Below are 13,621 nucleotides of genomic sequence, written 5' to 3' on the forward strand. Positions count from 1 at the left end.
TGCTATATACAGTGCTGCCCATAATTATTCATACCCCTGGAAAATTTTGACTTAAAGTTACTTTTATTAAACCAGCAAGTAATTTTTGGATGGGATATGACCTAGGTGTCTCCCAAAAGATAATAAGACAATGTACAAGAGACATTATTGTGGAAAAAAAAATATTTCTCAAGTTTTATTTACATTTGAGCCAAAAATACAAGATGTTCCGCACTGTGGAAAATCTCAGAGGTCGTGGTCGGAAGCCATAAGTGACACCTGTGCTGGCCAGGAGGATAGTCAGAGAGGTGACAGAGAATCCAAGGATCACCACCAAGGCCATCCTGGTGAATCTGGGCTCTGCTGGTGGCAATGTCTCAAGGCAGACAATCCAACGGACACTGCACAATGCAGACCAAGGAGGACGCCACTTCTCCAGATAAGGCACACAAAAGCTCGCTTGGCCTTTGCAAAAGCTCATCTGGACAAAGAAGAAGACTTCTGGTCCTCTGTGTTATGGTCAGATGAAACAAAAATTGAATTGTTTGCTCACAATGATGTTTCCTTCATTTGACGTAAAAAAGGAGAAGCCTTTAACCCAAAGAACACCATCCCACTGTCAAACATGGTGGTGGGAACGTAATGCTTTGGGGCTGTTTTTCAGCCAATGGACCAGGGAACCTAATCACAGTAAACGGCACCATGAAAAAAGAGCAATACATGACGATTCTCAACGACAACATCAGGCAGTCTGCAGAGAAACTTGGCCTTGGGCACCAGTGGACATTTCAGTATGAGAATGACCCAAAACGCACAGCAAAAGTGGAGAAGAAATGGTTTGCAGACAACAACATTAACGTTTTGGAGTGGCCCAGCCAGAGTCCAGACTTGAATCCTATTGAGAATCTGTGGAGGGAGCTAAAGATCAGGGTGATGGCAAGAAGACCCTCCAACCTGAAAGATTTGGAGCTCATTGCTAAAGATGAATGGGCAAAAATACCTATGGAGACATGCAGAAAGCTGGTCTGCAATTATAGGAAGCGTTTGATTGCTTTAATAGCCAATAAAGGCTTTTCTATTAATTATTGAGAAGGGTATGAATAATTTTGGACTGGACACTTTTTGCTCAAATGTAAATAAAAGCTGAGAAATGTTTTTTTTTTCCACAATAATGCCTCTTGAACATCGTCTTATTATCTTTCGGGAGACACCTATGTCATTTCCCATCAAAAAATTACTTGCTGGTTTAATAAAAGTAATTTTAAGTCAAAATGTTCCAGGGGTATGAATAATTATGGGCAGCACTGTATATAGCATAAGACGCTATATACAGTTGCAAGAAAAAGTATGTGAACCCTTTGGAATGATATGGATTTCTGCACAAATTGGTCATAAAATGTGATCTGACCTTCATCTAAGTCACAACAATAGACAATCACAGTCTGCTTAAACTCTTTTGGGGGAAAAAGTGCGTCTTAAGGGGCGAACAATACGGTAACTCTTCCTTTCTATAAAGTGATTGGAAACTTCTCTGCGAGTACTTCTCCTCATTTCTACCTGCTAATATAAGTGTCATCTAGTTTTATAATTTCACAAGAGTCATTATTTGCTTTTCTTCCCCCAGAAAAAGATGTACATGCAGCATCAACAAGCCCGAGTGTTGTTGGTGGATGGGCTGGTTGGGCTGTAACAGGAGTCTCGTCCTTGACATCTAAATTCATCCGCACCAGTCCATCAGGGGGACCGGAACCTGCATCAGCAGTTGGAACCTCAGCACCTACAACAGCAGCACCTGCAGAACCTAGTAAACCAGGTAAGTCTGTTCTAAAATTCTGCCACTCTGTATAGTATTACTTCACCTTTTGAAGTCATCAGTTATTCTGAAAGTGCACTTTAATAGTATTGGTGGCATTATGTGATACTCAGATATTCCAAAAGTATTAGAGGTAGTGTTTGGCGAGCATGTTCAGCCGAACACCATTTTCACTCGAGCATCGCGATGCTCGGCACATAGCGGTGTTCGGCCGAACACCGCGTGTGCTCGAGCGCGATGCTAGAGTCTCCTCCCTGCACGTTTATTGGCTGCTATGCAGCCAATAAACATGCAGGGAAGTAGTGGCCCTCACTGTAATGCCGTAGCCATGCTGGTTAATGGCATTACAGTGATTGGCTGGCTGGAACGCGTCATCTGGTGCTATATAGCACCCGATGACACGTGGTTCGGCTCAGTTTTAGTCAGGGAGAGCTGGAGAGCAGAAGGTACATATAGTGTAGGTGACAGCGACATTACCTGTATAATGTTTGCGTATCCTTAATATCTGTGACATTCAGTCTAATTTTTTTGCCGCTGGTGACAGCGATATTACCTACGCTACATCTCCTGTATAACGTTTGCACATCCTAAATATCTGTGACATTCAGTCTTAATTTATTTGCGCGTACACTTACAAAACCTGCGCTACTGTACGTGTGACATATTTGCAAGCATATACAGTGGATATAACATTTTAAAATGTCAGGTTTCTGTGATGTAAAAAAAATGAGACAAAGATAAATCATTTCAGAACTTTTTCCACCTTTAATGTGATCTATAAACTGTACAACTCAATTGAAAAACAAACTGAAATCTTTTAGGTAGAGGGAAGAAAAAAGTATAAAAATAAAATAATGTGGTTGCATAAGTGTGCACACCCTAAACTAATACTTTGTTAAAGCACCTTTTGATTTTATTACAGCACTCAGTCTTTTGGGTCTGAGTCTATCAGCATGGCACATTTTGACTTGGCAAGATTTGCCCACTCTTCTTTGCAAAAATACTCCAAATCTGTCAGATTGTGAGGGCATCTCCTGTGCACTGCCCTCTTCAGATCACCCCAGAGATTTTTAATTGGATTCAGGTCTGGGCTCTGACTGGGCCATTCCAAAACTTTAATCATCTTCTGGTGAGGCCATTCCTTTGTTGGTTTGGATGTATGCTTTGGGTCGTTGTCATGCTGAAAGATGAAGTTCCTCTTCATGTTCAGCTTTCTAGCAGAAGCTTGAAGGTTTTGTGCCAATATTGACTGGTATTTGGAACTGTTCATAATTCCCTCTAGCTTAACTAAGGCCCCAGTTCCATCTGAAGAAAAACAGCCCCAAAGCTGCCACCACCATGCTTTTTTTGGTGATATTCCGGGTTTCTTTTGCGCCAATCATAGCTTTTGGAATTATGGCCAAAAAGTTCAACCTTGGTTTCATCAGACCATAACACCTTTTCCCACATGCTTTTCAGAGACTTCAGATGTGTTTTTGCAAAATGTAGCCTGGCTTGAATGTTTTTATTCGTAAGAAAAGGCTTTCGTCTTGCCACTTTACCCCATAGCCCAGACATATTAAGAATACGGGAGATTGTTGTCACATGTTCCACACAGCCAGTACTTGCCAGATATTCCTGCAACTCCTTTAATGTTGCTGTAGGCCTCTTAGTAGCCTCCCAGACCAGTTTTCTTCTCGTCCTTTCATCAATTTTGGAGGGACGTCCAGTTCTCGTTAATGTCACTGTTGTGCCATATTTTCTCCACTTGATGATGACTGTCTTCACTGTGTTCCATGGTATATTTAATGCCTTGGAAATTCTTTTTTGTACCCTTCTCCTGACTGATACCTTATAACAATGAGATCCCTCTGATGCGTTGGAAGCTCTCTGTGGACAATGACTTTTGCTGTGGGATGCAACTAAGAAAATTTCAGGAAAAAACAACTAGAGCAGCTGAACTTTATTTGGGGTTAATCAGAGGCACTTGAAATGATGGCAGGTGTATGCTGAATACTATTTAACATGATTTTAAATGTGTTTGCTTAATTCTGAACACAGCTACATCCCCAGTTATAAGAGGGTGTGAACACTTATGTAACCACATTATATATATATTTTTTTTGTTTTCTTCCCTCTACCTCTAAGATTTCAGTTTGTTTTTCAATTGAGTGGTACAGTTTATAGGTCACATTAAATGTGGAAAAAGTTCTGAAATGATTTATCTTTGTCTCATTTTTTTACATCACAGAAACCTCAAATTTTAACAGGGGTGTGTAGACTTTTTATATTCCCTGTATACCATTTAATATGCTCAAGGCGAGCAGTAAGGGACGGGGAAGTGGCCGTGCTGCTGATGGTGCACGCAGAGGCCGTGGGTAAACTGTGCCTGCTGCCAGAGCACAAGAAACACATTCATCCACGATACCCAGCTTCATGTCCCAGTTCGCAGGGCGGCGCAGGACACCACTCTCAAAGTCACACCAGTGCGTCCAGGTGGTTGGTTGGATTGCAGCAGATAATGCTTCCAGTCGGTTAAGTACCACCCTATCTTCCACAAATTCCGGTCTCAGTAGCCAAGAGTCTGGTCAACAGAATCCTCACCCTGATCATCTTTCCTCCCACCATGGAGAGTATTGGCAAACAAGTGACATTCCTTGATTTGGGCCTTTCGCCAAGCCTGTTTGAAAAGGGACATGAGGAGATATTGTGCATTGATTCTCAAACTCTTGAGCATCCACAGTCAGAAGAACATGATGGTGGGGAACGACAATTAGTGTTTCACAAGGTGGATGATGACGATACGACACAGTTGCCAATAAGTCAACCGCAATTAGTGTCTCAAGAGGTTGATGATGAGGATGATGAGAAAGTTGTCAATAAGTGAGGTTATTGTTAGGTCAACAAGTCAGGAGGATGACCAGAGTCAGGAAGTGGAAGTGGAAGAGGAGGTAGTGGACGATGAAATCACTGACCCAACCTGGGAAGGTGGCAAGCCGAGCGAGGACAGCAGTACAGAGGGGGAAGGATCCACAGCACCGCAACAGGCTGAAAGAGGCAGTGGGGTGGCAAAAGTGAGAAGGCGGGCCACACCAAACAGGCCTGCAACTGTTCCCCAGTCTGGTGCTTTTTTGAGGAAAGTGTGGACAATAATAGAATTGTCATTTGCAACCTGTGCTGTATCAAAATGAGCAACATGGTCGTCGCCTTTCTAGTCAGCTTCCGCTCTTCACAAGCGGCGAGTGGGCATGGATGCCTGACCTCTGTGAGGTTTTACGCAACTTTGAGGAATCAACACAGATGGTGAGCGGCGATGCTGCTATTATCAGCAAAACCATCCCACTTCTGTGTCTACTGAAACACTCGCTGCTCGCTGCTCGCAATGAAGGTGGATGCTTTGCATGTGGAAGAGGTGGAAATGGGGAAAGACAGTACACAGGGTGATAGCCAGACCACCCTCCGTTCGTCTTCTCAGCGCAAATTGGATGATGCTGAGAAGGAGCAGGAGACGGTTGCCTCCGCTACAGAGGGTAGTATCCATAGCAGGTTTATTCCATCTGTTCAGCGTGGATGGGCCGAAGAGGATGAGGAGATTGAGAGAGTCATCCTCCCGATGAGGACAGCGAAGTCTTGTCTGTTGGGACTCTGGCACACATGGCTGACTTTGTTATGCTGCCTTTCCTGTGACCCTTGCGTTATACACATTTTGGCCAACACCGATTACTGGTTGTTCACCCTTCTCGACCCCCAACCACCGCTTCAAAGAGAACTTCTCATCTCTCATTCCTGTGGTGGAGAGGACTAGTAAAATGGTGCAATACCAGAAAGTCTTTGTGGAAAAATTGCTCCAAAAATTTCCAGCTGACAACGCTGGCGGCAGAGTACATAGTTCCTTGGGCAACTGAGGAGGGGAGACGAGGGGAACACACAGAAGTTCCAACACTCTCCAAGGCCTGAGACAGTTTCATGACACCCCACCAGCAACCTCACCCTTATGTGCGGCCTAGTGTCACAAGGAGGGAAAAGTTTTGGAAGATGGTGAAGGAGTATGTAGCAGACCGTGTCAGCGTTCTCCGTGATCCCTCTGTGCCTTACAACTATTGGGTGTCCAAGCTGGACACTTGGCACTAACTAGCGCTCTACGCCTTGGAGGTGCTGGCCTAGCCTGCCGCAGCGTTTTGTCAGAGCGGGTATTTAGTGCTGCTGGGGGTATAATAACTGATAAGCGTATCCGCCTGTCAACAGAAAATGCTGACCAGTTGACTCTTATCAAAATGAACAAGGCCTTGATTGCCCCTGACTTCTCTACTCCACCAGATGAAAGCGGCTGAACATAAAGGCACTTTAAATGTGGCTTTTATGGTGTATTGAATACAGTGTATTCCCATGCACCCCTTCCACCACAAAAAAGGGTATATGGTTCAATCTTCCTTTTCTTGTCCTCCTCCTCCATCATATCAACATGCTTATTAGGCTGCCCTCGCTCCTAATGTTTTAGATGATCAGCTCAGCAGCAGACCCTCACCCCTAATGTTTTAGAGCGTCACCAGCAGGCCCTTGCCCATAATGTTTTAGAAGGTCAGCTCAGCAGCAGACCCTCGCTCCTAATGTTTTAGAGGGTCACCAGCAGGCCATCAATCATAATTTTTTAAGGGTGTGTATGATGCTCTCCTTTATGTGTAATAAAGGGTGTATTGGAGTGCCGGTTCCGTGTAATTTTTGGCAGCCCTTTCACTTAGTGCATAGGCTTTGAGTGTAGTAGTCCCACTACCTGAACAATTGTACCACAATATGAATGATGCCCCCCTTTATGTGATATACAGGTTGTATCGGAGTGCCTCTTCTTTGTAATTTTTGGCAGCACTTGCACTTTATATACAGTAAATATACAGAAAAGAATGTTTCCTAACCATTTTTCTTCTAAAATCGATTTTATCTTCGGTTTTGTGCGTATTATTGTCAGTCTGTAAAAGTGGCGTACTACTCGGACAACATCGTTCCCAGCAGCGACCTGGGAGTCCAAGATGCATCCAGACATCCTCCCCATGCTGTTCCCGAACCATTTCAGTGACGTTTCCATCAATTTCTGACCTTTTCCTGTGAACCAGACACCCTCCCCTCTTCAGAGCGGGGGGGTGCCTGGTTTAAAGCTCGTGTTCTCCCATTGACTTCCATTGTGCTCCCGAGCATCCCAAAGTGTTCTACTCGTGCACCTAAGGCTATTTATCATTAGAAAAAAAATCTGTTCTGGAACCAACAGAATCGAATAGTGATTGCACGGGCACAACATCTGCCATTAAAGGGATTCTGTCTCCTGGATTTTAGTGACAGAGCTTTTAACATCATCGCATCAATCTGCTCGTTTTGTATTAAAATATACTAGTATTACTACCCTAAGTGTTGTCCTTTGTCTAGAAAATCGCTTTTATTAATATGGTAATTACCTGAGTAAGGAGCCCAAGGGGCTGTCCCTCCGGCCGTTGGAGCCCAGACGGGCCCCTTCTCCTGGAGCCCAGCACCGCCCCACTACTAATTTATTCACTCCTCATTGCCGGCTGGCGCATGTGCAGTGCATCCTGTGAGGCCGATTCCAGGCGCTGACGTGTATCCACGGAATGCGTTCGCTGAGCCATAAGCTCGCGCATGCCTCGTGGACTCCCTACAAGCACCTCCAATCTTTGACAGTCTACCTCAGTTAGTGCCTGTTAGGGAATATCTTTGCCGTATTTTATCATTAAAATTTACTTTTAATTCAGTTACCGCCAGTTTCCCGCTTGGCTAAACATACCAAGTTGCCTATGGCGGATGGGGCTTCTTTTTCTGATATCAAAGATGCAGCCGGTGTTTGCCTCTACATGGGTGAGCAAGGCTATGGGAGAGTGGGCAAGTAATTTACGTCAGGGTCTTAACTCGGGAATCCCCTCGAGGGAACTTGCAGCTCTCGCATGCCAGTGCATATATTTGTGAAGCATCTTTGGACGCGGCCAGGTTTATGGCTAGCTCATCAGCCCTGTTGGTGGCTGTTCTCCGTACCCTACGGCTGGGCGGCATATAATGCTTCAAAGCGGACCCTGACGGCCCTCCCCTTTACTGACTTTTTGGTAAGCGCCTGGATGAGATCATTTTGGATGCTACAGGTGGTAAGAGTGCCCATTTACCACAGAACAGGGGCGGTCTAATAGGTAAAAAAAGCGGAAGCCTTTTTTTTTCTCGCCCATTTCAAAGTTTTTCCAGCCCCAAGAGGGCCTCCGACAAGCCGCGCCTTTTCTGGCGTTCCCGTCAACAGGATTCCAAGTCCTTTAACCCTAAGAACTCCGCTGCATGACAGGCGGCTCCCGGTGCCCTCCGTTCGGGTGGGTGGCCAGCTTCATGTTTTTCGACATGTTTGGCTGGCTCACGTCTCAGATGCGTGGGTGAGGGAGGTCATTGCAGAGGGCTACAAGCTGGATTTCAATTCCTTCCCTCCATCTCGTTTTTTTCGGTCGTCTACTCTGGCCTCTCCCGCAGCCGCAGATTTTTTTTTTCTGCCAATTCGCATGCTGCTGCAGCAAGGAGTGATTGTTTCGGTTCCTGCGCAAGACCATTTTTAGGGGTTTTACTCCAATCTCTTTGTGGTTCTCAAAAAAGAGGAGACGTCCCGTTCTGGACCTCAGGGCGCTCGACCGTTTCCTTCGCGTCCTCAGATTCCGCATGGAGTCACTGAGGTCGGTCATTGCGTCCATGGAACCGGGGGAGTACCTGTCCTCGATAGACATCAAGGACGCCTATCTTCACGTGCACATATGCGTCAGTCATCGGAGGTTTCTCCAGTTCGCAGTGGGTCCATTTCACTACCAGTTTGTAGCCCTCCCGTTCGGCCTGGCCACGGCTCCTAGGTTCTTTACGAAGGTTCTGGCGGCAGTCATGGCCCTGCTCCATGTCAGGGGGATCGTGGTGATCCCTTACTTAGACGACATCCTGGTGAAGGGTCTGTCGTTCCAGGAGACGGCAGACAACTTGAACATTGTTCTAGACACCCTGGAGCACTTTGGATGGATTCTGAACAGGCAGAAGTCTTGTCTTTATCCATCGCAGCGGTTGACTTATCTGGGCATGGTACTGGACACTTGTCAGGCTGACGCCACCTTCGGCAGGAAGGACTGCACAGGGCGAAGGACCACCTTATCCTGATGGAGGATCAGGAAGGGCGACCGACATGACAGAGCCGCGAGTTCCGACACACTCTACGGATAGAAGTAATTGCAACCAAAAAAGCCTTATAAGACAGGAAACACAGCAACACCTGCTGCAAAGGCTCAAACAGAGAAGATTGGAGAGCGTTGAGCACTAGATTAAAGGGCTTCTGTCACCCCATTAAACCGTTTTTGTTTTTTTTTCTTTACTAATAATCCCTACACTGCGATCTCATCATACATAAGCTAATTAATGATTTTCGTTCAGTAGAATTTGTTAAAAATCGATTTTTGAAATATGTAAATTACCTTGCTACCAGCAAGTAGGGCGGCTACTTGCTGGTAGCAGCCGCATCCTCCGATGGTAATGACGCCCCCTCTGCTTGTTGATTGACAGATCCCGTCCGCTGGCCCTTTCTCTGCTGGCCCTGCCTGTTTTGATTCAATATCTGGCGCCTGCGCCGCGGCCGTACCCCTCTTCAATCTGCGCAGGCGCACTGAGAGGCGGCCACTTGCTCGGCCGCTCCATCCTCAATGCGCCTGCGCCGATGACGTCACATCTACACCCGGCGCAGGCGCATTGAGGAGCGAGCGGCCAAGCGAGTGGCCGCCTCTCAGTGCGCCTGCGCAGATTGAAGAGAGGTACGGCCGCGGCGCAGGCGCCAGATATTGAATCAAAACAGGCAGGGCCAGCAGAGAAAGGGCCAGCGGACGGGATCTGTCAATCAACAAGCAGAGGGGGCGTCATTACCATCGGAGGATGCGGCTGCTACCAGCAAGTAGCCGTCCTACTTGCTGGTAGCAAGGTAATTTACATATTTCAAAAATCGATTTTTAACAAATTCTACTGAACGAAAATCATGAATTAGCTTATGTATGATGAGATCGCAGTGTAGGGATTATTAGTAAAGAAAAAAAAAAAAAACGGTTTAATGGGGTGACAGAAGCCCTTTAAGATCCTGAGGATCCATAGGAGGATGGAAGGGGGGCGCAGCATGCACCACCCCTGCAGAAAAGTCTGAAAGCGAAGCTAAATTCTGCAGAAAAAGAATAGAGAGAGCAGACACTTGCCTTTTGAGGGAGCTGAGAGCCAGCCCTACGTCCATGCCCGACTGCAGGAAAGTCAAATGTCGCTGCAAAGAAAAATGAATGGGAGACAGCTGTTGCCGCTTGCACCAACTAAAGTAGGACTTCCAGTTCCGGTGGTAGATCCTGGAAGATGACCGCTTCCTGCCCCGAATCATAGTCCGGACCACCGCATCCGAAAAACCCAGAACCTTCAGTTCGGCGGCTTCAGAAGCCATGCCGTTAAAAGTAGAGATCCTAAATTCGGGTGGAAGATTGGCCCCTGCGACAGAAGGTCCTCCCGGAGAGGAAGACCCCAAGGTTCGTCGGTGAGAAGGGCGACTAGAGACGTGTGCCACACCCTGCGCGGCCAATCTGGGGCCACGAGAATGACGGGCAGTCCCTCGCACCTGATCTTCCGGAGAAGACGCGGAATGGGAGGTAGAGGCGGGAACATGTAAAGAAATGTGAACCGACTCCACGGCATCACCAGCGCGTCGGGACGCGTGCCGCACCCTGCGCGGCCAATCTGGGGCCACGAGAATGACGGGCAGTCCCTCTGACCTGATCTTCCGGAGAAGACACCGAATGGGAGGTAGAGGCGGGAACATGAAAAGAAATGTGAACTGACTCCATGGCATCTCCAGATTGGCCACGCTGCGTGTGGCATGCGTGGTCTAGACTATGATTCGGGCCAGGAAACCGTCATCTTCCAGGATCTACCACCGGAACTGGAAGTCCTACTTTAGTTGGTGCAAGCGGCAACAGCTGTCTCCCATTCGTTTTTCTTTGCCGCGACTTTTGGCTTTCCTGCAGTCGTGCATGGACGTAGGGCTGGCTCTCAGCTCCCTCAAAAGGCAAGTGTCTGCTCTCTCCATTCTTTTTCTGCAGCTTCGCTTTCGGACTTTTCTGCAGGGGGTGGCGCATGCTGCACCCCCCCTTTCGTCCTCCATTGGATCCTTGGGATCTTAATCTAGTGCTCAACGCTCTCCAATCTTCTCCGTTTGAGCCTTTGCAGCAGGTGTCGCTGTGTTTCCTGTCTTATAAGGCTTTTTTGGTTGCAATTACTTCTATCCGTAGAGTGTGTCGGAACTCACGGCTCGTCCTGTTGGTCGCCCTTCCTGATCCTCCATCAGGATAAGGTGGTCCTTCGCCCTGTGCAGTTCTTCCTGCCGAAGGTGGTGTCAGCATTCCATCTAAGGCTACTTTCACACTAGCAGCAGGACAGATCCGACAGGCTGTTCACCATGTGGGATCCGTCCTGCGGCCATTTCGCCGTGCCGCCGGACTGCCGCTCTGTCCCCATTGACTATAATGGGGAAGGGGCGGAGCTCCGGCGCAGCACGGCAGTGCACGGCAAGAGGCGCCGGACAAAAAAGTCGGTCATGCAGTATTTTTAGTCCGGCGGCCTTTCGCCGTGCTGCGCTGGAGCTCTGCCCCCGTCCCCATTATAGTCAATGAGGAGGGAGCGGCAGTCCGGCGGCAGGACGGATCAAACAGGGTGAACAGCGTGTCGGATCCGTCCTGCCGCTAGTGTGAAAGTACCCTAAATGAGGAGATTATTCTCCCTTCATTTTGTCCGGACCAGTCTCATTCTCGGGAGCAGTTGCTCCATACCCTGGATTTGGTACAATTAGTTTGAGTCTATCTGTCCCAGACGGCATCTTTCCGGCAAACATTCTTTTGTTTAGCCCCTTTTCGGGTCTGTGTGGTTCTGGGTTTGTACATAGTGTGATTTTCTTGTCTGGCTTCTCCTACTGCTTTTGCACTAACTGATTTAGCGTGGTCCCTGTAGGAAGGGTATAGCTGAAAAGGAAGAAGCTTACACTTTGGGTGCTTAGTGTCCGCCTCCTAGCGGCAATAGCTATACCCATAGTCAAAGCCTGTGTTCCCCAATGAACGGAAGAGAAACCGATTTTACGGTAAGTACAAAAATCTAGTTTTCTCATTAATATCATTGGAGGACCCAGCACCATGGATATAGGCCCTGCCACTGGGTTGAAAAGAAGTATTGCCTCCTTCCGAGTAAGCCGTACCACTTCAATAGACAGTATGCTAATCAGTCTTTAGCTTAATGTATGAGACAGACTTGATTTGTCTTGGGTCTGCTGCATTTTTTCTTTAAAGGCGGTTGTCCCATTACAACAAGTTATTCCCTATCCATAAGGTTGGAGTTAAATAGGATCTGTAACCACGAAATGCAATGCAGTCAGCATGTTATAGAGCAGGAGGAGCTGAGCAGATTGATGAATAGGTTTGTATGAAAAGATTGAGTAAGGCCCCTTGCAGACGAGCGTGTGCGGATTAGGTCCGGATGCGTTGCGAATGCGTTCAGTGAAAAAATTCACGATTTTCGCAAACAGTCATTCGGTTTTGTCTGTGATCGCGTTCAGTTGTTCAGTTTTTATTGCGCGGTTGCAATGCGATTTTAATGCGTTTCGCACGCGCGTGATAAAAAAAACTGAAGGTTTAACAAACAACATCTCTTAGCAACCATCCATGAAAAACACATCGCATCCGCACTTGCTTGATTTTCACGCAGCTCCGTTCACTTCTATGGGTCCAGCGTTGTGTGAAAATTGCAGAATATAGAACATGCTGCGATTTTCACGCAACACACAAGTGATGTGTGAAAGCCAAAGCACATGTACACGGACCCATTAAAAAAAATGGGTCCGGATTCCGTGCGGGCGCAATGCGTTCGCATCACGCATTGCACCTGTGCGGAATACTCTCTCGTGTGAAAGGGGGCTAAAGCTTGTAATTTGAACATTTATATCTATGCTATTTCTGACTTCAGTTGTACACACAGGATATGTTATTAATGATTGATATTGTCTGTGTAAGTATGTATACAGAGATAGATGTCAGTCACTAAAAGTTGTACACAGGGAAGTGTTATCAGTGACTGGCTATCTTTGTCCCACATGAACAATGAAGTCAGAAATAGCAGAGATTTAAATGTACAAATACAACTTTTATTGAATCTTTTCCCCACAAATTATATCGAACTATATCAATCTGCTCAGCTAATCCTGCTCTATAACATGCAGATTGCGCTGTATTTCATGGTGACAGGTCTTCTTTAAGTGTTTTATTGTCGGGAGTCAGAAATTCTTGTACCAGCAGGGGCTCTGGAAGTCTGTTTGAATTGAGCAGCAGACATGCATGCGTGTTCACTGCTCCATTCCGCTCTATGGGATTGCTGAAGGTTGATCAATGGGACTGCCAGCTATTTCTGACAGCTCCATAAAGCTTAATGGAACAGTAGCAGGCATGCAAGTCTGCTTCTCCATTCAAATGGTGGAACAGAAGTCCCTGTTTTTGTGATTGGCAAGAGCCCCACTGGTCAGACCCTCGCCAATTAGGCCTTCCCTTTTACCAGGGCAGGCTTTTTGGAAAATGCATTAATGAAATCATCCGCAAGGCCACCATGCCTGTTCCAGGCATCAGCAGCCTTCAAAATCCTCCCGGTGTTTTCATTGCTTTCATGATGGTCCTGCCAACAAGAATACCTAGCAGCCTATTGTTTCCCTCCTCCCACATTAAGGTCTCTGCCAGTTGGGGGACATCCCCTTTTCTCCTGCCTTCCATCAACATCTGCGATGCCTAC

General features: G+C 46.9%; 1 protein-coding gene across 2 annotated transcripts in view; it reads left to right on the forward strand.

The window, feature by feature from the left end:
- Window positions 1-13,621, forward strand: part of SCYL1 (SCY1 like pseudokinase 1) — a 73,682-nt gene that overhangs the window by 40,688 nt on the left and 19,373 nt on the right. For both annotated transcript variants that reach the window (XM_044270781.1, XM_044270782.1), the window contains exon 13: window positions 1,604-1,792. In XM_044270781.1, coding sequence (XP_044126716.1) covers window positions 1,604-1,792 — 189 coding nt within the window. The remainder of the gene's footprint in view (window positions 1-1,603; window positions 1,793-13,621) is intronic.

Source organism: Bufo gargarizans, chromosome 10 (assembly GCF_014858855.1).
Source record: "Bufo gargarizans isolate SCDJY-AF-19 chromosome 10, ASM1485885v1, whole genome shotgun sequence".
Classification (NCBI taxonomy): Eukaryota; Metazoa; Chordata; class Amphibia; order Anura; family Bufonidae; genus Bufo; species Bufo gargarizans.